General features: G+C 31.5%; 1 protein-coding gene across 1 annotated transcript in view; it reads left to right on the top strand.

Annotated features, from left to right (window-relative positions):
- Window positions 1-25,554, top strand: part of LOC145304210 (innexin inx2-like) — a 56,805-nt gene that overhangs the window by 656 nt on the left and 30,595 nt on the right. Inside the window, exons 2-10 of the mRNA XM_080146032.1 lie at window positions 1,481-1,570; window positions 6,377-6,457; window positions 7,099-7,184; window positions 9,290-9,389; window positions 10,728-10,794; window positions 15,948-16,038; window positions 16,117-16,174; window positions 21,877-21,962; window positions 22,638-22,683. Coding sequence (XP_080002158.1) covers window positions 1,481-1,570; window positions 6,377-6,457; window positions 7,099-7,184; window positions 9,290-9,389; window positions 10,728-10,794; window positions 15,948-16,038; window positions 16,117-16,174; window positions 21,877-21,962; window positions 22,638-22,683 — 705 coding nt within the window. The remainder of the gene's footprint in view (window positions 1-1,480; window positions 1,571-6,376; window positions 6,458-7,098; window positions 7,185-9,289; window positions 9,390-10,727; window positions 10,795-15,947; window positions 16,039-16,116; window positions 16,175-21,876; window positions 21,963-22,637; window positions 22,684-25,554) is intronic.

Genomic DNA, 25,554 nt, shown 5'->3' on the forward strand with positions numbered 1-25,554 from the left:
TTTTCTGATAAGATGAAAAATATGCAACTTTTTATCATTTTATTTTATACTTTCAATATTGAAATTCTCATTCTCTATCTCTTTCTCTCTCTGCCTCTCTCTCTCTCTCTCTCTCTCTATCTATCTATCTATCTCTCTCTATCTATCTCTCTCTCGCTCTCTCTCTCCATCTCTCTCTCTCTCTTTGCCTTTCTCTCTCTCTCTCTCACCGCAACATATTTGTCAAAACATTGAGAAAAAACTGTATGAAATATTTTGAAAAATAAAACTATGTCAAATATTAGAAAAGTGGAGAAAAGATTTTCATATCTCAAATAAAAATAATGTTAAAACTTTTTTAAACCTTTCAAAAGTTATATTTTATATGAATACATTTTTATTAAATATTTATGATTTATTTTCAATAAATCTAAAAAGTATATAGATTTGAATGTAAATAATTACAGTAAAGTTTTTTTTACATATCTTGTTAGACAGTTTTATAACTTTAGTTAGCAAGAATCATACTTTATCACTTTATTACTTTTAATTCCTAATATATAATAAGTTTATGAAAAAAGCAATCAAAAACTTTGGATCTCGGAAAGAAAACGAAGTAGCGGGTTTCGTCGTATTTTCACAGGAGCTTTTGATAGGTTATTTCAGGTTAGGTAAATGTTAATGATTGCCCCGCAGGTTAAGGAAATTGACCCTGCAGGGTTAGAGCCTCCCGAAGGAGCTAGAAATAAGGAAAAAGTTACTGTGAAAATACGACGAAACTCGCTACTTAGCTTTCTTTACATGATCCAAAAATTTTAATAGATTATTGCTTCTAAATTTTCCAAAAAAAAGCATTTAACAAGCATTAATGCTAAAATGTTTTTAAAGATTTGTAAACTAAGTCCTAATCATCTATATTTCAAAACAAACATTTTTTACACAGATATTGGGATAGGACAATGAGCAATTTATTCAATGTTAAAGTTCTTGCAGAAAGGTCTTGAAAAGAAGATTTATCAAGAAAAGTTAAAGAATTTACCAAGTTCAAACTCTATTCAAATTAGAAAATCAAAAATGAAAAAGTACCCAAAATCCTAAAAAGCAAAGTTGCATTAGTCTTAGTACCCAAAGTCCAAGTCAACCCAAGTTATGAATTTTAGATCTATTTTCCCATTCCTATATTCCTGCATAGTTCAGGTTAGATTTAAAATTAAGAGCTTTCTTTAAAGAGGCCTCAATAATATGAATTATTTCTAGTTTTATAATATGGTCTTATAAAAAATACTTCATATACTGTATTGTTGCAAATAAAAAATATATATTGCACATGTTTATAAACTAATTAATTAACAATTTTATTTTATACTAAAGGCTGTGTCCCTAGCATTTAGAAGCACTGTTTGCTACGGGATAGGAAGAAGGGCAAAACCATAGCCTAAAATCATCCTGGGACCTATGTCAAGCTTTGCAAAAATGGAAAAATCAGTTTATTATTTTTCAGTTGCATTATCGAGTATCAGTGATCTTATTTCTTGGCTCCTCATTGGTTGGAGTGGCTAAACAGTATTTTGGTGATCCAATCAATTGCCAGGTAACACAAATAAAAGACTTCTGATTGGTCAATATGACTGCAATATCAATTCTTTTTGGTTGAGTTGGATCAACAGTATTTTTTTTTTGATCCAATCAACTGTCAGGTAACAAACAACATAATCATAATAATCATTCTCATTGGTTGAGGTGGCTAAACAATACTTTTGCCTTGGTTTTTCATTGGTTGATGTAATTACAATATATAATTTGGTTGGACTGGAAATGTTTTGATGGTTCTTGTAATTGTGAATATTTCTTATCATCCCTACAAATTGCGACAAGGATGTTCTTCTTTGCATGGAGCACTTTGCCTGGATAATATTGTAGCAGACCTAAACCCCTTCAGGCTAAACGATTATTTGTTAGATCTATCGATTTTTTTGTCAAAAATAATCTTGGGAGGAGGGATTTTATGTGGTCCAATTATGCCTTGGGGGATATTGCAGAATGTTTTCATTGCCACCATGCACAATATCAATATTGCAATATTTGCGGATACACTCAATAATTAACTTGATTGAAAATAAATCACATTTCATTGCAAACACTATTAACAAATAACTTGGTTTTTTTTTCAGTTCAGTGGTAGTGCAAAACTTGGTGCTTTTACATAAAGTGCTTATTTAGCTCTGATACCTTGCTTAAATAAATTGAAAATAATGAGGGTATTTTTAATTAATTAATTAGGGTCGGACCGTATGGTGATTCTGGAACAGTTAGCTCTTTTCGTTATTTTGAACAGGTTATAATTGTCCAATCGATTTCGACCTGTGTATGGTGATTCCTATAACAGTTAGGTACGACTTAGAAAGCGTACCAACTCTATAATCGTTACATGCAGTTTTTTTACTTTTTTTAAATTTTGGAATGTTAAAATTATCCAATTTATCTGATTTTTTTGTGTACTTGTTTAATTATAAATTTAAAGGATCCTATGAAATTTTAATTTTATTTGTACTCAATGACTTTGAAGTGTCATAATTTAATGTTATAGTTAGATGTTATGGTTAATAAATTATTTGTTATGCTCAAATACAATTTTAATGAAATATCTGTTTATGACTTTAATGAAAACAATAATAATTACCTATTCTACATCAGAATGTATATTTCAAAATATTTTCATATACAAATATTATTTTACTCTATGTCATTGTCAAAAATAGAAAATGTCTCAAAATACAATTTTTAAGATTAAAATTTTCATATGTAAGTAATGTTTTCGTATTTATTATGCAAAAATGTTTTTAAAGTATTTCAATGGTTTAAAACCAGAAGACATAAAGAATTTTAAGAATGTTTCATTTTGTTTTCTGCATAAAACAGTTTATGTCTGTGCGTATGCCACGAAAAACACAGTATTTTTACAAGTTTAATGTTAAACGTACGTTGCACTAGCTAATACTTTCCTTCAATGTTTATATCGAGCACTGAAAACCCCCGCCATTATTTTTTTTAATAAATTGATAATAACGGAGGGGGATAATATTTTTTTTCTAGAGCTGGATCTTTAAATCATTTCAATGGTGCGCCAAATCGGGGTGAGCCAACTTTCCACCAATGAGAGCACAGCATTTTACGAAATGCCGCGCTGTGATTGGCTGAAATTCGGCGCATTCCGATTTGGCGCACCATTGAAATGATTTAAAGATCCAGCTTAGGTCTTTGTTTTTGTTATGCAAATCCAGTGCGATTTTTAACTACTTAAACAGAACAGATACACTATATCATTTCATACGATAAAATATAATTTGAGACCTTCTTCTTAAAACTGTATATTTGAATGTGCCCCGTGGTAAAGAGAATCTACACAAAAAATAGATGTCTATCTTTTGAAAGATTAAATTCTAAGGAGTAACTAAGTGGATGGATATAACCTAGTCCTTTAACCATCTGAATCCAGTAATTTAGAATAGTTGAGTTTCAGCAAAGTATCTGGTAGAGCACAGAATCCACTTATTTTGAGATATATTCCAAAAAAGTTAGGGGTGAAATTTTTTTGATTGTTTAGAAAATAGGATAGGTTATGTTTGGTTCAGGGTAGTCCCGCAGGGTTCGTGTCATAGGCATAGATATATTTTATTATTTTATTAAAGGGGGGGAGGAGAGTACTATATAGGCACTTTAAAGAAAATCACAGAGTTTTCAAATGAGAATATACTTCATAAAAGTGCTTGAAGCTTAGTTGAAAGCATTTAAAAATGTAGTTATGAATAGAATATGGGTTAGGCTTTGGAATATTAAAATTACACAATTAAATATGTGAAAATTAATGAATGTATTATTACATGGATTGTATACCAGATTTTCATGTTCTCTGATATAGTGAAACTCAAAGCGGGCTAAAATAACGATATCCTCCATCCACCCCCCTAAACCCATCAACTCCCTTCCTACTGGATGAACGAACTGTCCATTAACTGAGCTCCAACCTAAGTTGACGACAATTTTCCCTGTCAAAATATCCACGTATATTCTACATCCATTTACAAATTGCTTTATATAACAAGGACATTTATGTCAATAAGTGGTGCAGCTAGTATCTCAAAGCAACTACAATGATGTTTTATTAAATAATAATCTATATTCAAAGATTATTTTATTACATGTTCTGTACATGTATATAAATTTTAACCAAGTCAAATTTATACTTTTTATAGTATTATTAAAATACTTATATTCGGAATGATAAACGTACGTACAAGCCCATATTATAAAATAGCTACAATACTTAAAGTCATTTAGACAATAAATCCCTTTGAATACCAACACAAAAATACAATTAATTGTTACTGAAATAAATTGTTGTGTAAAATCTTATTTTGAAAGTACAGAAAAAATATCATAGCATGAAGCGCAGCTTCCTCACTATTGGGTGTGTCCATAAGTCAAGTAAAATTTATGGACGCTTGAACTGAAGAGGATAATTGTCCCCCCCCCCCCCCCACACTTTAATGTAAAAATTTCACATATCTAATCCTCTAGAAGCAAAAACCTACATTTAAAATAACTGCAAACGAATAGACTCAGCTATAGAGAAGCTTTGCACCTTTTAAAGTGTATTTTAACAAATTTACTGTGTTAATCTCCTATAAATCACATAAGCAATTAAAATATGTAAAGAATTGTAAACAACCTGCAATTAAGAGTCAAAATTTCAAGCCTTTTAATTTATCTAGAAATAATGGATAGTTGATCTAAGTCAAAAAAACGGTAAAACGGTCATAACATGCAAAAATATAATGAATAACAATCTAAATATTATGAAAAGTAAAGGAGGGAGGTTAAGGTTCTGTGCTCCTTTGACATTTTGAGAGAAACCGCCCCCAAAATTTGTATGTTTTTATCTTACTATCAACTCTACATTCCTGATTATACTTATATGTTTAATTAAGAAATTAGCAAATCATCTAAAGAGTTCAAATATGCTATGCAAAATTCTTGCAGTGACAGGAAGGACAAATCTATAAAATCGGGACTAGTGTAATCTTACATAATAGTAACAGACTGTCTATCAGTCTGTACCGAAAGATCTCACTAGCCGATAAACCGATATGGTTCTTCCTTGCAATGTAGCTTCTAATAGGCCCTGTTAAGGTTTATTACTTACTTTGCGGGAGGATACTACCACCATCCAAGGAGATATCGCAACTAGGAAAAATGCGACTTCCCCCAACCCAATGCAAGTGCCTTTAGAGATTTCTAGGAGCTAGTAGTATGTACTTCAGTATATATTGTTAATAGCTTTTTCATAGAAACAATTTTTCAACAGACCTGGGATTGGGACCTAGCATTTAATGTAAACTAACACCTAATAGACAACCAACTCTCTTATTGCATTTAATTGATTCGAATTTTGATCAAAACAGCGTCATAGCTAAAGACGTTAAAAGCTGTACCTTTTGATGCTACTATTTCAAATAACATTAGAATAGGGGGAAATGCCTTGGCCAAAACAGGCGCATTTATTACTATGCACACAAAGAACATCCAGACATTCAAAGAGTTGGTTGTCTGCAATAGTTGAACTTTTAGTGCCTTAGGACATACTACAAAGATCTGAGATATTAATCAGGTTTATTGCATATTCTTTGTCCATAGGTCCTAACTGTACTTGAATTTGATTCTCAGATTTATCATCCCAGTACCTTCAATGTCACTTAAAAGTAAACAGAACTTTCAAAGCATTTTCAAGTTCTTTTAATTTCTATACTTTTTTTCTTGTCTTATTTGCATGCTACTTATTGCTTTAGGTGTTGATATTCTTTACAATCGTAGCATTTCTTAAAGTGTCAATTTTCCCCAATCTTAAACTTACAATTTCTTTTTCATAGTAGAATATCAAATTATATAAAGTAGAAGGATTTTTGGTTTGTCATTTGAAATCTCGCTAACATTTGTGCTACCACTCCCCCCCCCCCCTTATGTTAGTCCTATTATATAAAGTATTTTTTGTCTGTAGCTAAAGATCTCGCTAACACCTAAACTAATATGGTTCTCCTTTACAGTGGAGCTTCATATAGGTCCTTGGATGGTTATAGGTTATTTCATTTTAATAAATAAGTCTGGTTATGGTTTTATGCTATTTTTCTGCTCTTCCATATCAATTCAAATATAGAACCTCTAGATGCTAGGGGCATATCCGCTAGTAAACTATAAAGTAGTAGGATTCTAAATAGCTGGTTTTATGGAGTTTTCCTTTTAGGAAAGCTTATTCTATGTTCCATGTCGGATTATGGCTATTTATTGAAGTCTTATTATACCCCTAAAGGCTATTTGTTTTATAAAGTTTGTATTTTTTCAGACGGCATCGGGAGTAAGTTCCAAAGTTTTAGACGATTACTGTTGGATTCATAGCACATTTCATCTTAGAAACGAATATCAGGTGAATTTTAGATTAGTTCCAGATGCTTCCCATAGAGGTCAGTATATTGTAATTTTTAATTCTTTAAATAAAAACAACTAAAGACCATACAGTAGCGTTCTTGAAAATTATATGATTTTTAAAATTTTAATTTGGTTTGGAAGATGATTAAAGTCCCTCAACAGATTAATACGTCATACGTTAAAATAACCAATGAGAGGCAACCATAAATTTTATCATTGCATTGGTCAATTACAGTGTATACTGGCCTCTCATTGGCTAATCTTTCGTATGACGTCATTATCTGTGAAGGGACTTTAATCATCTTCTTTGGTTTGGTTAGGTAATTTTTAGAAAAGCCCGTAAGGACTAGTCGTAACAGGGCTAAAGTAAAAACATCCCTGCACGAGCTAAAAACATAACACATTCGGGCTATAAATTGACATACATCCCAGTGATAATAAACACGATTTTCCCTTTTGTAGATAAAAATTATTAGTTGAAACGTTTAAACACAACAACTTTTGAACTGACCAATCAAAATTTAGAAAAATTGCTTAAAGTTTATGAACCAACGAATTAGACAAAGTTGTTTTAATACTTTGGGCACCGGTGTAATTAAAGCCATTGTCCCCTAATATCTGATCTCCGAACAATTTTAGGGGAATGTTGGATGTATAGTAGATTCAGAATTATTACAGGAAAAATCTCTGCCACCCTTCATTCAACCTTACTATGAGGATAACAGGTAATCATCCTTATAATAAAGTAACAAGATGTGTGTTTGTCTGTGTGTCTTAACCAATCGGGTTCTCCCTAACAGGGTTGCTTCTCATAGGTCCCGGGAAGGATTATAACTGTTTTTGGGGAGGGTACCACCAACCTCCCAAGAGAAATCACAATAAATCGAAATTTTTATTTTAAGACTCCTACGCAACATTGCTTGGTATCGTAGTGACTTGAAAAGAGACTTGAAAGCAACATATCGTAGAGACTTGAACAAAAGAAACATTTGAAGTGCCAAGAGAGGCCTCTAGGGGCGTAGCCATTAGTATAATATAATGAAACCTAAGATCACAATAACTACTTAAACGATTGAATTCTTCTTTTCAGGCAAGCTTCACATAGCTCTTATAATGGTCCGAGACCATTCTATTTTTAGATTAAGGTCTTTGGATGGTGTTAAGCTATTTTTCTAGCTCGTCGAATACATAGCCCCTAGAGGCTAGGGGCAAAGCCTATAGTATCCTCATACTAAAGCAAAGTATGTCTGTCTGTATATCTGTAGCTTGAGATCGCGCTAACTGCTTGATTGATATGATTCTCAATCACAGTGAATCTTCATTGAAGGAAGGTTTATAACTATTCTGATGAAGAATCATCTTCCCTCTTAAGAGAAATTTAGGGACAGGGCAACATCCTTATGGAGATAATATACGAAATTTTGACCGATGAATAGATTTTTAAAGTCTTAGTCTGTCTCCTTCTGTGCTCATTTTCCTGCTGGGGGGTAAATTTAATTTCGTTTTTAGTAGCAAAGCTACACTTCTAATAATGAGATCATTAAAAAGCAGAAATATTTGGGGAAAAAGTTATACATAGGTGTAATTTCTAGGTGCTTTCACACAAAGTGCACAGATACCCTCCCCTCCTCACCCCCCTCAAAATATTTAAAAATTAGGAAGGGGGGGGGGCATTTAAAAGCAATATTCTGAAAGAAGCATAAACAAGCAATAAACAACTTTCTTTGTTATTAAAGAGGGGTCGTTTTTGGTACACTTCGGGGGAAACTGTTGAATTTTTGTGCATAAATCAATCAAAATGTTAACACAATTCTTGACAAATTGACAACGAATAAAAACATTTGACGGATTAATGTCTCAATATTTCTAGGTTAAGTCAAGTGGGGGGAAAAGTCAGAGATAAAGGGATAATACAATAGAAGACAATTTGTTTTATTTTTGATTCCTCCTTAAGAAAGAAGCTACTATATAATTAGAAATGTCCGTCTACTGAAACGCGATAGTATCAGCTCCTATTCAATATAGAAGGCTAAAATCTCTTGTCAACATTCCTGTTACAGTAGAGCATAAAACATAAAACTATATAACACCCATGGCAGTCGTACTTCTTTTAGGTATCTTTTTTGCAACTTTTGTAAATGCTCTATCTATCTAATTATATTTCTACAAAAAGCATCCAACGCTCCCTTAATCAAGTTCTAGCCCCTATCTATCTATTAGCCTATCTAAATGTCTATATCTAACTATCTGTCTATGTTTAGGTCTACAAAAAGTAGCCAACGCTCCCCTAGTCAAGTTCTAGCCCAGACAGTCCCATATATCCTCTATCTATCTATTTGCCTAACTAACTATCTCTATATATCTATCTGTCTATATTTAGGTCTACAAAAAGTATCCTTCGATCCCCTAGTCAAGTTCTAGCCCAGACAGTCCCATCTATCCTCTATCTATCTATTAGCCTAACTAACTATCTCTATATAACTATCTGTCTATGTTTAGATCTACAAAAAGTATCCTACGCTCCCCTAGTCAAGTTTAAGCCCAGATAGTCCCATCTAAACTCTATCTATTTATTAGCCTAACTAACTATCTCTATATAACTATCTGTCTATGTTTAGGTCTACAAAAAGTACCCTAAGCTTCCCTAGTCAAGTTCTAGCCCAGATAGTCCCATCTATCCTCTATCTATCTATTAGTCTAACTAACTATCTCTATATAACTGTCTGTCTATGTTTAGGTCTACAAAAAGTATCCTACGCTCCCCTAGTCAAGTTTTAGCCCAGATAGTCCCATCTATCCTCTATCTATATATTTATCTGTCTATGTTTAGGTCTACGAAAAGTATCCTGCGATCCCCTAGTCAAGTTCTAGCTCAAACCACCCCGGATACATCCTTCTATCAATGGGTTCCGTTCACACTTTTATTTCAGGTAATTTTTAGGGTTTAGGGGATAGGTAACCCCACAAAATTAGTTTAAAAGGAGGGGGGGGGGGGCATGTGCTTGTGTTTACTTTAAGTAGAGTAAAGTTAGGTTATAGTTGGTGCAGAGTAGCCCCGCAAAGTCAGGACACCACAGATAAAGCACTTTAGGGGAAAATGAATCCCCTTATTTTTAAATAATTTATTTTTAGAATAGGGGTGGGGGTGTTATGTGATCATTAAGCACTTTAAGGGAGAGCACCCAAAAGTATTTCATTTGATTTGAAGAGATAACGCCTAACAGACAAAAAAAACCTTTAATTGCACGATCGTGAACACAGTAATAGTGTCTGACTGATTATGAGGTAGCAAAAAAAATAGCCAATGAGAGGCCACTTTAAATTTTACCATAAGTCAATAACGGCCTCTCATTGGCAAATTTTTTTTTGTTACGTCATAATCAGTCAGACACTATTACTGTGTTCCACGATCGTTTTCTGAAAGTCTTAATTGTGCATATTACGTGTCGTCGAGCAAAGCAGCAGAAGGTAACATTTTAAAGTCTCTAGTTTGACGCGATGTGGCTCGAACTGACTTAGTTCGTCTAAAAGCCATGCATATATGAAATAGCATGAAAATTGCTAGAAAACCGCAGCATAGTGTAATTAATGAGACTTGTAATTTACTTGAAAACTTTTTCAACTATTTTATGTATTTAAAACACAAGGACATTTATATTGCAATATTGCAAAAGTCTTGCAAAAAAAGATTTTTGCAACACTATTGTTTTAAATAGATATTCTATAATACATAGTAAAACGATGTCCGTTTGTCCGTCATCAGTCCTCCTAAACATCATGATGCAGATTTAGATTCAGTGAAGTTTCTTAAAGAGCATACAGACAGTAGATATATTTTAAAGAGTAAATTTGCTCCAAATAATTTATGATGTAAAACTATTGAAGCGAATCTAAATTATTCCCCCCTGTCTTTAAAACAATAATTATCATTTCTCTTTAAATAAACTTTAGTATTTACCAAGAACAATTATGCTCATAAGCTGAGAAAGCCCAATCCTTTTATAAAAGTAACAGAATCTTTATCTGTCTATGTTTGTGTTGCTAAATATATCGTTGAACTGATTAGTTCTCCTTTACAATAAAGCTTCTTACAGGTCCACAGAAATTTTAAAACTTTTTTGGCACATGGTACCACAAACCCCCCAAAAGAAAACGCCCCTAAGATTAAAGAGCAAAAAAAATACTCCTTTTCTTTTTAAAACTAAAACCAAAAATAAAATAGAGTGTCGACTATTCAAAAATTTTAATTTATCTATACCTTTTCATAGGCCCTGTTATGTTATATACCACGACGTATTTGGAAATCCTGGGAAGGTGGACTTATTGCTTCATTTGGTAAGTATTTTTTTATTTTAGTAGCTCAGCTTCTCAATGTATTTGTCAGAACATTGCGAATTTTATATATTTTGTTTTGATTAATTTATATTTTATTTATCCCCCAATTCATCTATAATACAAAGTAGCTTGATGTCTGTCTGTCCGTCCGTCCGTCCGTCCCTTAAAATCTCGGTAACCACTAAACCGATCGGATTTTACTCTTCAGGGTATATAACTATTTGTCCTGTGGTGGTTTTAAGCTATTTTTTTGGGGGGTCATCATCATCGCCATTTATCTCTTCTTTCCAGAGCATAGGCCACGCACAATGGTTCTCCATTTATCTTTGAATTGGGCCTCAGTAGAGGCTTCACTGAAAGATGAAAAATTCTTCTTTTTCAGTTTTTTGGGGGGTGAGACACCCCTAACCCCCCAAAAACAAAAAAAAACCCACCATTTTTTTGTTTACGGGGAAGTACCATAAAACTACTGGCAGCACCAGTAGAACTTTTTATTTCTTTTTATTTTTTTATTTTTTTTTAATTACCTCTTGGGGCAAAGCCCCTAGAGGCTAGGGGCGGAACCGCTAGTTTAGAAAATAGGAAGGAAATTTTGTTTGTAGGGGTTATTTTGTTTTATTGTCACGAGGTACTCCCAATGAGGTACCCGGTATATCCCAAACTACAAATAGCCTAAAACCTTTCCATGTCCTATTCAAAAATTTCCTGTAAGTTTAAAACTGTCGGTCAAGGTGTTTTTGATATCTTAGCCTTCATAGAGATAGACAAACAAATAAAAAGATAACATCCTGTGACTTTAGGATGTAGGACAATTATTAGCTGCTTCAAAAAAGCATTATGTATTGAATAGTTTAAAACTTTATTATAGAAAATCTTTGATTTCCATATATGAGAAAAGTTGTAAATGTAAGACCTAGATTTGATAAAATTACCCTTAATTATGTTAATCAAAACTTATTCAAACTAACTTCACATTGATTTTTCAAAGCAAATCTTCTATAAATTCATACTTAAACAGTCTTTACGTCATTTAGAGGATTAAAGATATGTATAAAGATTCAGTTTGAACAAAAGTAACAAACCACAAAAGAAGTGTTTGACTGCTTAAGGCTATAGAGTAATTCATTATTATGAAATCATTTTAAAAAATAATTCTAGAGGATATGGTTATTCTTATTGATATATGAAAGGTAAGGGCAGAAAGTCGCTCAAAAATCAGAATGTGACGTCATAAAAATAAGGGATTAACCATCTCTTTTTTAGGGGTTTTCTTTCCCACCCCTCCTCTCCTCTCCTCGTCCCTCATTTTTTGTAGGCTTTTTATATTTTAAATGGTAGTTATTTTCTTATTTTTGAAGCTAGATGAAATTATTTTTCAGAAAATGTGTATTTTTATGAATTTTTTTTTAGCTACTTCAATATCCGGATATCTGGCATTATATATCAGCCGGATATCCGGTATCCGACCCAACCCTAATTTTTTTGACGTCCTAAACTTTTTTTAGCGACTTTCTTTCCGCACTATAAAAAAATATAAGTAAGGGGTGTGCTATAGGGCTATTTGATGTAGATATCAACCTTATAATATTTTTAATTTAGGGAGGGGTGGGGGGTTGATTGATGGGTTGACACTATTTTCATATTAATTTTATTTTTATGGCCGTCCTGAATGATGTTTTACATCCTCTATAACCTAAATATAACATTATAATAAACTTTCCTCAATTTTATTCTTAATGAAGGTGTAAAAATTTTCCATACGCTTCACGCACTATTTAAAAACTGTGCCTGATATAAATTCTGGATGATTTGTAATGAAAAGTTAATTTTGGTAAAGTTTCTCCTGGTGATTAGTTTTCATTCAACAGGGTGCACTAACCTTTCATTTACACAGGTATTTAAAGGGATAAGACAATGGCCGATAAATTGATGTTCATTCCCACCTTCTGTAGATTACAATTAGTGGCTGAAACTTTTGGATACTCAACTTAATTATCCATCCAATCAAAATTCAATAAAAGTTCTTGTTAAGCCAAAGAATAAGAAAATATTATTATAAAACTTTAGTGATAGTGTTATAAACAGCCCAATGTTCCTTTCCCTGTGCTTACACATCTTCATCAGCAGAGGTATGGCACCTAAAAAAATTATAAAATTTTAAGGTAGGAAAATAATGATTCTTAAAATCTCAAATCTATCATTCCTTTGTGAAAGACAAAACTTTATTAGTAGCATAAGTTTTATCAGGGGGAGAGAAAACTTTGGACTGTAAATTATTATTGTACCCAAAGTTTTATAAACTCACTATATGAAGGTCGGCTTAGAAATGGAAATTTTAATTTTATTTTAATTGGACTGAACTTAAAAACCAAAAGAGGGGTAATATTGGAGATGTACATTATTTAATTGAATTATTTGTTAGTTAGACTTTACCAAAACATTTGAAAATATCTAAAACTATATTTTATTCTTGTAAAATTATCCAACTGATCATTAAATAATCTCTTTCTAGAAGGTTAAACTGTAAATTGCAGATTTGTCTGTTTATAAGCAAAGGCATTATCCTCATAATATAAAACGATACAGCAACAGGTTATAATTCATTTATGACATAAATAATGCTTTGATTGTAGTATTAAACAAGTTTTGAAACAGAATATTGGTAGATTTACCTTTTTATGATTTTATATATATTATGTACTATGATATAAAGCCAGCAGTAAAGCTGAAAATTGCTTATTGAATTGAGTGATAAAATGGACGTTACACCACCACTAAACATCATTTTTTTTATGTATTTTTCATACATCATTTTGTACGCAAAGCTTTTCTACGTTTAGAGGCATCCGTCCGTAACGGGCTGGATAGATATTGAAGTTCAATACGTTAGAATTATCCTATCATTGAATTTTAAACTTTGCATGTAAAAACGTATAGCATTGATTTTTTAAATTTTATAAAGACAATTTTTACATGATATAATTATCCTATTCATTCGTTTTTAAAGGGGTAAGACTATGAGAATCATTATTGAGTCAAAATTTACATAAATTTTCTGCAATCTTATTGGAAAAAATGCCAATATTAATATGACAAAAAATATATTATTTAATTTTTTTTTAAATTTAAGTAATTTTTTGATAATTATAAGTAGATTGATAAGTATCGTATGGCCAATACGTAAAAAAAAGATTGCAATATCTATAATTAAAACAAATTTTTCTTAATTTCCAAACAAAATAAACAAATATACAGATAAACGAACATACTTTTTACGGTACAAAATAGATATCAACCTTCCTTGGATCTACATATAAGAAGCTTTTAATAAATATTTAATTGAAAACTTAAGGGTTTAAAATTTTTTTAAAAAGTTTCTTAGGATTTTGAATTCCGAAGTTTGTAGACTAAAATTGTTAAGATTATTGAACTGTATTAGCAGGGAAACACTTCTTACTAACTTATGTCTTCAAACTTAGTTTAAAGTGTTGGAATATCCCATATAATTATAAAGAGCACAAAAAGTTGAATTTAATTTACAATTATCTACATAAGAACTTTTTAAAAATATTTTAGTTGTGGTTAGGGGTGGAAAAATGGAATTTTTCTTATTTCTGCTGATTTTAAAGCTTTTTTGGGGGGACTACAGTTTATTATCATTGCCCTATAATAATTCTCAAATTATTGATTAACAATTGCAATTTGTTTTTGCTACGCTATTCCAACATTACTTAGTACTTACATTTGATCAATCATGCCATAACCTCTCATTTCCCCCATCCCCGTTAGGAATTTCTTGGGGATGGGAGGGGGGGGGGGGGGGATAACCCCTCAGTACGCTTGTGCACTTCAAGTCAAATTAGATTTGTATTCGTTGAGTTGAGGTTCGACATTAGACCATATTAATTTAGACTACTCCATCAAAATAACAATAAAATTGAACAAAAACATGTTGATCAAGAAGGCAGAGGACATAGAACTGAAAATTAAACTGGTATCCAAAGTTTTAACCATTTTATCCTAATAGCTAGTTGGCTCAAAAACTTTGGGTACTTTCATTGAATTTTGATTGGTTGGTTCAAACGTTTTAACCAATAATTACAATCTACAAAAGAATAATTTGTTTACAGCATTGTCGTCAATTGTCTTATCCCTAAAGATCCCTGCATGTCGATAATTTGTCAGCAATGGCAACTTTCATTTCATAGAGTAAGTAACAAAAGTCTGTCAACAAAATACCATTTAAGGAATTCTACTAATTTACTTCCACATAGTGACGGACAGACAGACGGACACTACGAATTTATACAGTAGCTATGCTACCAGAAAAGATTATAAAGTTTATTCTAACAGGGATAAGACAATGGCCGATAAATTGTACATCCCCAAAGATGACTCACAAAATTACCCCTTCTGTAGATTAAATTTAGTTGTTGAAACGCTTGAACACTTAACTAAATAAACCACTCAATTAAATTCAGTTAAAGTCCCCATAGTTGTTAAGCCACGAATATGAAAACGTTACTGTAAAACTTTGGTGACTAGTGTAATAGACAGCCCGTTGCTCCTCTCTATCGGGAATTCTAAGTATACTCTACAACTGTATGTATATAATATATATATATACCAGAAGTAAGATTTACTTCAAGTATATTAATTATTTCAATCATTTTATTCAATTCATAAATATAAATCTATGGAATAAATAAGTAGCAAGTTTAAATTTGAAGCAACCCATGATTGTAGCAACAAACGAGGCGTGGAATGGTTATGGGTCTTATCTTAGCATCATAACTAAAGACGCTAAGAGTTATAACTACTGCTGCAATGTCAAATGTTTGAAATTAATAGTAAGATTAGAGGGAATGCATTAGCTTCAAACTCATAACCACGAACAGTTAGGATTTCCAGACAAAAGTCATGCAATCAAAGGGTTAGTTGACAACAATAGTTTAGATATTAGTTCTTTGATACCTACTTTAAAGGTCTTGCCCTACGTTGGCATAAACTGTACTCGCTGATATAAGGTCTAGAGCAAATGATTTTTTAACTAATGGCCCAAAGCTTGTCATGACCAATAAAAAAATTACCTGCAAGGAAAATAAACATAAACATCCAATAACTTTGAAATATAGTACATATTAAAATCTTAGGCGGGGAGGCAAAACGGCGACTGATGATGCGAGGCGACGCAGGGGATTGCTGTCCTGAAACTGGTTTCTCCAGTAAAGATATGCTAGCCAGGTATAAACTTTTTTAAACAACAAGTATAGAAATTTCCAGAGCAAATTGATCTATCGAAATTAATGATAATAATTTTAGGAAATATGGACAGTATTTTATCAGTATACTTCACAGAAATAATGGTTATTTTATACAGGTAAAAAATATACCCATATGGATTGTTTATAAATTGATAAAAGCTAAGGTACATATCCTTTTGTTCCTCTAGATGAATCTTAGTTTTGTGTAACTCTTAACCAAATCTTGACCAATGATGTGCTTGATTTATAGGGTCAAACGCTCTTTCGACAACTAAACATTTTATTGCAAGACTTTGTCTTAAAGTCCTAACTTTGCATGATAATTAGTTGCGCCTGTTTTGAATCAATGTTTCCCCCCCCCCCCTACTCTAACCATTCATGTCGCGCACCTGACAAAGCAGCAAAAAGAACCATTTGAAACGTGGTGTATTCAAACCTATGTCCTTCCCTACGATTGGCGGAATAGTACAGTATTGTTCTTGTTTATCTACACATAATGATATGATATTACTCTGATTTAGACAAATAATTCTCTGTGATAATATGATATGTGTTGAAAACACTAATCCTCTTGTTTTTATTCTCTTTTCTATGAATGGTTCCTCACTCAATGTCTAAAAAGAGTTAATTGCTCATGGGATTTAGGATCTCGTATTTCCAGGGAGGGAGGGGACATTGGAATGTAAATTAAACTGGTACCCTAAATTTTTTCAACCACGTTGGTCGCCATAAAAACTTTGGGTACTATTATCGAATTTCATTGGTTGATTTCAAACTAGCAGTGTCCAAACTTTTTAATTAATAATTTCTATCTACAGAAGTGATAATTTTGTTTATAATCATTGGGCATGGTTATCAATTTATCAACTCCTGGTCATTTCTGTAGGAGAGGCTCTCTTTCTACTTTTTATGCCTTTTTGAAATGGGTTTTCACCTTCTCCACCACTAAAAAATATTTAATTGATTTCTCGTCATATTTATGGTCTGAAGAGTTTGTCTGTCTGTCAGTATCAGATTAAAATTTTTTGCTTAAAGAATTTAAAAACAATTTTTAGTTTTTCTTTGTATAAGCCAAATTAGTAGGATGTATACGCGTCCGAATATCTGAAATTTAAGTATCTTGGCAATTTTTGACTGATTTTCATTTTGTTTAAGGACATATTCCAAACCTATAGTAATTTACATGTTTAATTTAAAATATGTGCAAAATACAAAATATTTTAGATCTAAGAAATGTTTCTAAAAAAAATCAAAACTCTAGAATGTCCTTCAAACAACTGTAAAAATGGGTTAGGGGGCAAACGGCGGGGGAAAAAGTAATTATTGGGTGTGAGTGTGTGTGTGTGCAAATGCCGCAATTAATTTGTTTTTATCTGCGCCCAAACAGTTTTATCTTTGTGGATTATCCGGACTAGGCGGTTTTATACTAATTTTGTTTGTACATTACAGCCAATTTTTTTGTAAACAAAAACAATAATGTCCATAAGTAAACCGCAATAACACATAATTATGATTTAATAGACAACTTTAAGTTCATTGATTCACAATTCTACAAATACTTTCCACATTTTAGGTACATTAAATATATAAATTTTCTAATATTTTCACTTTAGTATGATTTCAAATTTATAGAAATTTTTGTATATCTGCTCTAACTGTATTTAACTGTGTTTGTAAATTAATATAGTTCAAAGAATTCCATTTTTGTCTCCTAAAATTGGTTTATGTTGTTTTACAAGAAAGCTTTGACTGACCACTGATTTCTTTGGAGGGTAAGCGAGAAGGGGATAAATATGTCTTTCTTTTGTCTACTCAATGTTACCACATTTGTTCATGCCAATGAAGGCATGGCAATATGGATTTTTCTGGTAATCTTACTGATTGGAACATTTTACACTGATGGCTTCTGTCAAAGGCCTTTCTTTAGTCTACAATTCTTTCACAGATTTATTTTTCCTATTTATAAACCAATAGAAATATGTATCCACTGAATTTATCTCTCATTTAAACTAGTAGGATTTTTTTTGTCTGAAGATAAAGATCTCAGAATTTTACTGATCCGAATTTGTTGTAATTTTCAGGGTAGCTTTATAAATGTCTTTTGGTGGTTTCACGCTATTTTAATATCATCTCTCCCTTCCCCCACTATAGGCTAGATGCGAGTTAATTAGTTAACTACTAATACTTACAATACTTTTACTAACTAAGACAATTTTTTTGGTAGGTTTTACACTGATTGCTATTGTCAAAGGCCTTTCTTTAGTCTAAATTTCTTTTGACACATATCTTTTCTATTGATTTATTATTGCATTAATATACAAAGAGTAATTATACTATTTATTTGGTCTATGACTAATTATAAAGTCTTTTAAATATTGTTTTTGTTTTCAACCACTACTTTTAAGTATGAGTTATTCTTGGCTTGTTAAAAAGTTGAAGGACATCATCTCATTATTATTTTATTTCCTGAACCAAGAAATATCAACAAATACAGATGACACCTTTGATATTATTATTCTGTATATATAATCATGATGGATATAATATACGTGGATATTGTGACTGGGACAATACATTCCTTCGTGTTCAGAGGAGGGGATGGGGTAAAGTCAAATTGTGGAGTTGTATTGGGGTTTCGTTACATTAGCCAGCTGTGAGAAACATTTTATGATGGTATGCGAGAATAATCTCTTACAATTTCTACGTAATCTTTATCCATTACAATCATAGCAAGGAATATGTTAATAAAAATAAGTGAGACGCCATAACCGTACAAAATTACAGATAAGTAAAATTTCTTAAGCAAATGGTTAATGATCTATAAAAATAACGTTTTTAACCTATTTAGATTAAAATATAATGTAAAGTAGTATAATGACTGAACAGATAATGTTCATGGTGTTTTCCCTTAAAGTTCCTTGATGAGCAAAGAGGCCCCATTCTTTTTTTGGGTAGATTCCGTTTTAATGTTTATTGCGTTGGTCAGATTAGGTAAGGAAAGTTTATATTTGGTTTCCAGTAGCCCTGTAGGGTTTGGGCACAGGAGTTACTCATAGAAAATAAAACCAGCCTCCTCTATTTTATTTTTTTTAAATAACTAGGGGGCGGGGGTGTGTGTAGTGTTCAATGAACATTTGTAAATGTAAATAGTGTTCAATGTTAAATTTACTTGAAAATATGCTGAATTGATTGCACATACATAAATGACCAAGAGTTTTTATTTGATTTGATCCGGGGAAATATCAAGAGATTATTACAATAATACTGTCAAATAGCAATGTTGTCACTACTGTAGTTGTAATGTCATTATGAGAATACGGTTATGTGCTAAGTACAAGATCTTATAACACAATTATTGAAAACGTTACATAGACATTGGTTTTCTTTACAGTTTAGAACATGTTTCTTATCATATAAAAATATTTTCTTTATAAAAATCTGGGCATATCTTGTTTTTTTAGGTTTAGTTAGGTTAGGATATATTGGTAGCTCTGTGGGGTTACGACACTTCATGTATATTTAAAAAGAAACCTTCCTCCCACTTTATTTTTAGTTTTTATAAGAAAGAAAGGGAAAGGGGGTAGGTAGTTAAAGGCTTACATACACTATGACGAATAGCACCAAAACTTGTATAAATCTTTATGTACTTTATAGAGATATACATAATAAATATTATTTTTATATATGGAAAATTGGTTTGCCAAGTTATTACCATAATTAAATACATACTCTCTAATATTACTCAGGGGTATAGGGAGAGGTAATCTTACCTAGTTGCCAAGTTATTACCATAATTAAATACATACTCTCTAATATTACTCAGGGGTAGAGGGATAGGTAATCTTACCTAGTTGCCAAGTTATTTCCATAATTAAATACATACTCTCTAATATTACTCAGGGGTATAGGGAGAGGTAATCTTACCTAGTTGCTAAGTTATTGCCATAATTAAATACATAACTCTATAATATTAAAATGGGTATATTATTACTTGGATGTTACACCAAATTTTCATGTTCCCTTATAAAGGGAAACTCGCAGCTGGCAAAAATAATGATACCCTTATCACCCCATTTACACCATTCCCTCCCCTCTTACTGGATGAACGAACAATAAATGAGTTCCATGTTAGCAACCCAAATTGACAGCAATTTTTCCCATGTCATAATATCCACGTATTATATCATTAATATTACTCAGGTGTATAGGGAGAGGTAAACTGATTTAGTTGTCAAATTATAGCAAATACAGGGGTGTATATTTTCCAACCAAGATAAATTCCCCCCCCCCCCCCCATTTTCTTTTTACCCTCCCTTCGCATTTCTCGAGGGGGACGTGGAAAATTGTGAATAGTTTTATTTTAAAATTTAAGGTTTTATGCCATTTGTGAGGTTGAGGTTAAGGGATGTAGAGGTTTTTTACGTTTCCAAGAAAATTTATCCCCCTCCTCCTTCTAAAAAAACAACACTAATTCTAATACATTACATTTTATGTTTACATTATATTGTATTTTACGATTTTTGGTTAATTTACTTCTGCCTTTATTATTACCATGTTCTAGATAGATCCATATTAACATAATTAAATACTGTCCATATTCTTTATTAGATTATGATAACCTCAGAAAAAAATATGAAAAATATGCCCCATTATCATAATATATAATAATAAACAGATTCAGCGGATTTATTAGGCTGAAAATTGCAGGGATCCAAATGGATAAGACAATAGCCGATTTCTTGATGTACATCTCAATTGATGATACATAAAAATATCTTTTCTATAGATTACAATGAGTGGTTGAAATGTTTGGACTCTTATCTTAATGAAGCATTTAATCAAATTTAAGAAAAGGCCCTAAACTTGTTTAGCCAACGAATATAATTATAAAACTTTTGGGACTAGCGTTATAAGCAGCCAAAAGCCCCTTCCCTCCTTGGCAAGTAGTCTATATAATGATATTTAGACATCAGAAAAAAAGTCTGTTAAATCAAAGGGCTGGTTGCCTATTGATTATTATATTTTTACAGATATTTATATGTTTTCTATGATTTTTCCACATTCATTACTGCCTAATAAACCGTCCTTCTGAATATGATTATCCCAATAGTAATTACTTTGCTAAATATTTTAGCTATGTACAATAATAGGTATATAAAACCAACAAACAACCTTTGTAAAGCTTTCCTGAAATGAATTACTCAATCATTTCAATAGTTGACGGCCAAACAAAAAAAATCCTTACTACTTAATCTAATAGGATCGTTATGCACTATAATTCTAAAATCTGATTGTTCAACACTTTTCTAATTATTTGCTTGTACTCTATTATATTACTAGCGGCTAAGCCACCTAGAAGCCTCTAGGGGCATTTAAGGTAGGAGCTGAAAAGTCGACCTCATCCCATTTTTTTAAATTTAAGTTTCAAAAGAGTAAAAAAATAGTTTTTTTTTTGGGGGGGGGTGAAGATACCCTCCCCAAAAATAGTTTAAAACCTTCCCAGAACCTATAAGAAGCTTCACTGTAAAGGAGAACAATATCGGTTTAGCTGTTAGCGAGATCCTTCGGGACAGACAAAAAACGCTTAGTACTTTATATAATAGGATACAAAGGTAATGAAAAGTACATTCAGATTCATTTGAAAGACGAAGAAAGTCCCTCAATGACGTCATAAAAATAAAGTTTAAGGAGAGGAGGAGTGGGAAAGAAAACCCCAAAAAAAAAAGATGGATAACCCCTCGTTTTTATGACGTAACATGCTGTTTTCTTGAGGGACTTTCTTCATCTTCTTCATTTGACATAGAAGTTTTTGTTTCAGTATTTGATATGTGAGATTCTGAACTTCACTGTTGATGTGGTCAATATCTATCTAACTGATTATTTTTTGGGCGGAAGATTTATGAGGTAAGGCGTATTCAATAAATATAGAAAATATAGATACCCAATCGGTGTAGAAATAATCCGACCAAATTATTGGTTAGAAAGTGTATGCATTTTATTACGCAAGTGTTTTTTCATTTCTTTAACATATTAAGCTTTAAATAGTTTAATTGAACAGCGTATAGTTTTTAATATAAAATGACGCCATACAATACTAATTAACAATGTGATTTATCATTGGTCAATTACAATGTATATACCCGTATCATTAGTAATTTTTATTGTATGACGTCATTTTTTATTGGACACTATATACTGTTTCAGTTGAATTTCATATGATAAAGATTTAAGGCAAATTAGGTCGTCAAAAAATTCACTCGTTTTTTGTTTTCAATAATATGTGACTAAATCTAAGCAAAATTGTTAGTTGGAATATTGTGTCGGATTAATCATCCAAGAAATTTATTTATTGTCTTCTTACGTAAGTTTTCGCGATCTTTTTGGGCTAATTATCAGCTTATAAGTTATAACAACGATATTAATTCGGAAAAAAATCACGAAACTTATACGTTATTTTCTGCTGACGGGCGCAACACATAGTAGAATTGATGACCTTTCTATCTGACCCCCAAATATTATTTTTATTTATTTCCTTGTTGGTAATACCTTATACCTGGCTTATTATATTTTTATTTTCAGATATGGGACAAGGGCATTAAACTACCTGTCATTTGATCCAGTAACTAGGAACTTATTTCAAATTAATTTTAAACATAATAAGAAAGACATTATAAAACAAGGACGACAACATCCATAAAAGCAAAGCTATGAAACGGTATGACAGACGAATATTAACTATCGTAATGTGTCAAAACTGAAAAACAAAATATAAATATAAAAGTTTTAACAAAATTATACATGAATTTGTTGCAAAACTTTTTAAATACAGAATACTGTTTAAGGACATACTGAGATTTTTAGGACTTGATTTTTGAGATGATTCGCTTAAAATATTGTACTTTACTGTAATAAGAATCAGTACTCCAATCAGATCAAAAAATGTTTAAAATCATCATGTTTAAAATGGACGTAGGGACATTCTGGTAACGATTATAGAGTTGATACGCTTTCTAAATCGTACCTAACTACTACAGGAATCACCATGCAAAGTTTGAAATCGATAGGACAATTCTAACATGCCTAAATTAACGAATAAAAGCTATCTATCTCGGACGGACGTACGGACGGACGGACGGACGGACCGACCCTAATTATAGAAAAGCTTCGCTTTTAAAAATAGCGAAGATCAACAATCAAATATATACTACTACTTAAACTGACATACAGAAGTAAGAAGTATATTTAATACTAATTGATAATAGACAGACAGGCGGACAACGTAAGTTACAGAGTAAACAATCAAATATCTAATTTAAAAGAACATAGATTTAAATATATAAAATAAATATTTACATTTTTAAATACGCAAAGACACACATACCTCAAATACTTCTTTTTATAAAGTATTGTTTTTAAAAAAAAAACTATTTCTCTTACAGCTTTTTTTATGATTTACACAACCACTAGTTTGAAAAATCCTTCCAATCACTAGATCATATTCATGGCCTTGTGGATCTCTAAGTCAGTGGTCTCCAAACTTTTTTGGCTGTCGGGTTTTCTGACATACTTTGCTGGTTTTTAAATGTGTAATTTTTTATTAAAACTTAACATGTTTTTACTGGAAAAAGGCGGGGGACACATTGATGGTCCACTTGTTGAATAAAGGGATCTAACCAACTAGTTTGTTCCTCAATAAATCTTATTTCTTGAAATAGAGCTTTTCTTTATGCAAATAACAGTATGTGTGAGGTTTTAAAAACTTTTATTTTCTACAGACGTTTTTACAAAAGATTGAAAATATTTTTGCCAAATGATATCAAAAGATATTCTTATTAATCTTCTTAATGCTATTCATGAAACAAGGCTTTATTTCTAACAAAAAAAATTTAATTCTCAAGTTCCCGTCCTTGTTCTACTCTACATCTAAGCGAGGGAGGGAAATTACACTGGCAATCAAAGTCAAAACATTTCAACAAGAAATTTTAATCTTCAGAAAGGGGTAATTTTGTTAATCATCATTATCAGTTATCGTTTAATGGCTTATCCCTTAAGATCCTTTGATATTTGCTTAAAATCTTGCGATTCTTAATGGGCATAATTGTTTTTCTCGTATTAATTCGAATCCGGTGTATAGGAACCGGTTCTTATCCATACGAAAAAAACTATGTCTAGCATCGTATTATATAAAGCTTTCTACGAATATAAAAATGTACAATCATAAGATTAAAACCAGTTTTTTTAGCCGGTGCCTTTGGCATCTCGGGGCTAAAAAAACTAGTTTTAATCTTATAATTGTACATTCTATATCCGCGGAAAGCCGTTTATAATACGATGAAAGAAATAACTATTCTTGGTTAATAAACAATTCTTGCGTTCAACAAATTTTCTATATTACAGAAACACCGCATCTATATATACAATACATACTTAAAGTTTGTTTTTCAATTTAAAATATTGTTTGTTGTAGTTCTTTAGAGTTATGCTCAATAAGATATATAAGTTTTCCGGAATTTTAATGTTAGGGGGAGATTTGAAATCTGCATCAAATTTAAAGGATTTTTTTTTATAAAATTCGTTTTTTGTATAATTCTTTATCTAAAAGCGGAAATGCATTTTAAGTTAATTAATTTTGACCAATAGGATAGGTGGATTTTAAACTACCTGCGCTCTAATTGGTTGAATGATGTACGCCATCCAATCAGAGTGCAGATTTTTTAAATCCACCAATCACAGATGCCAAAATTAATTAATTTAAATTGCATTTCCGCTTTTAGATAAAGAATTATAGAAAAAACGAATTTTATAAAAAATCCTCAAAATTTGATGCAGATTTCAAATCTCTCCCTAACTTTAAAATTCCGGAAAACTTATATATCTTAATGCTCAATGTCATTTTTTAAAAGTCCTCAAATAAGATTATTAATAACATGTCGGCTTGCTCTCGTAGAGGTGTCGGGTTCGAGACTTGATAACACTGCGGTAAACTTGCACCGAGAGCTGCAATATCAGGCTCATTTCAGTAAAGATTATTGAAAATGTCATTTTCGTTAACAAGCGAAACATCCATATAAAGGTTGTGCAATGAAAGGGTTAATTGTTTGGTGTTAATGCTTTGGGATATATTACCCCAGGTTCTACGAAATACCAGAAAAAAAAATCGTTTTACCAGAAAAGTGGTAAAGCTGGTCAACCTGGTAAAATATACCAGTTTCGTGGTAAATTTTACCAGCAAAAATTTTAGCCAAAAAATTAGTCAAATTTTACCATTTTTTTTGTAAAATTTGACGAAACAAAAAAACCCGTTTTTTGTGTTTTAAATAAAAAACAGCTCTTCATAATCAGTTGTAGTACTTTAAAATAATGACTTCTATACAATGAAGCCTAAATTTAAATTTTTTTTTTTTTTTTAATTTTACCACTTTTGGAAGTTTTACCAAAAATGTGGTCAATTTTACAACTCTATTTTTCAGGTTAAGTCCGAATTTTCGGACTTAGA

The sequence above is a fragment of the Acartia tonsa genome, chromosome 13 (genome assembly GCF_053477335.1).
Source record: "Acartia tonsa isolate MP-2025a chromosome 13, ASM5347733v1, whole genome shotgun sequence".
Taxonomy (NCBI): Eukaryota; Metazoa; Arthropoda; class Copepoda; order Calanoida; family Acartiidae; genus Acartia; species Acartia tonsa.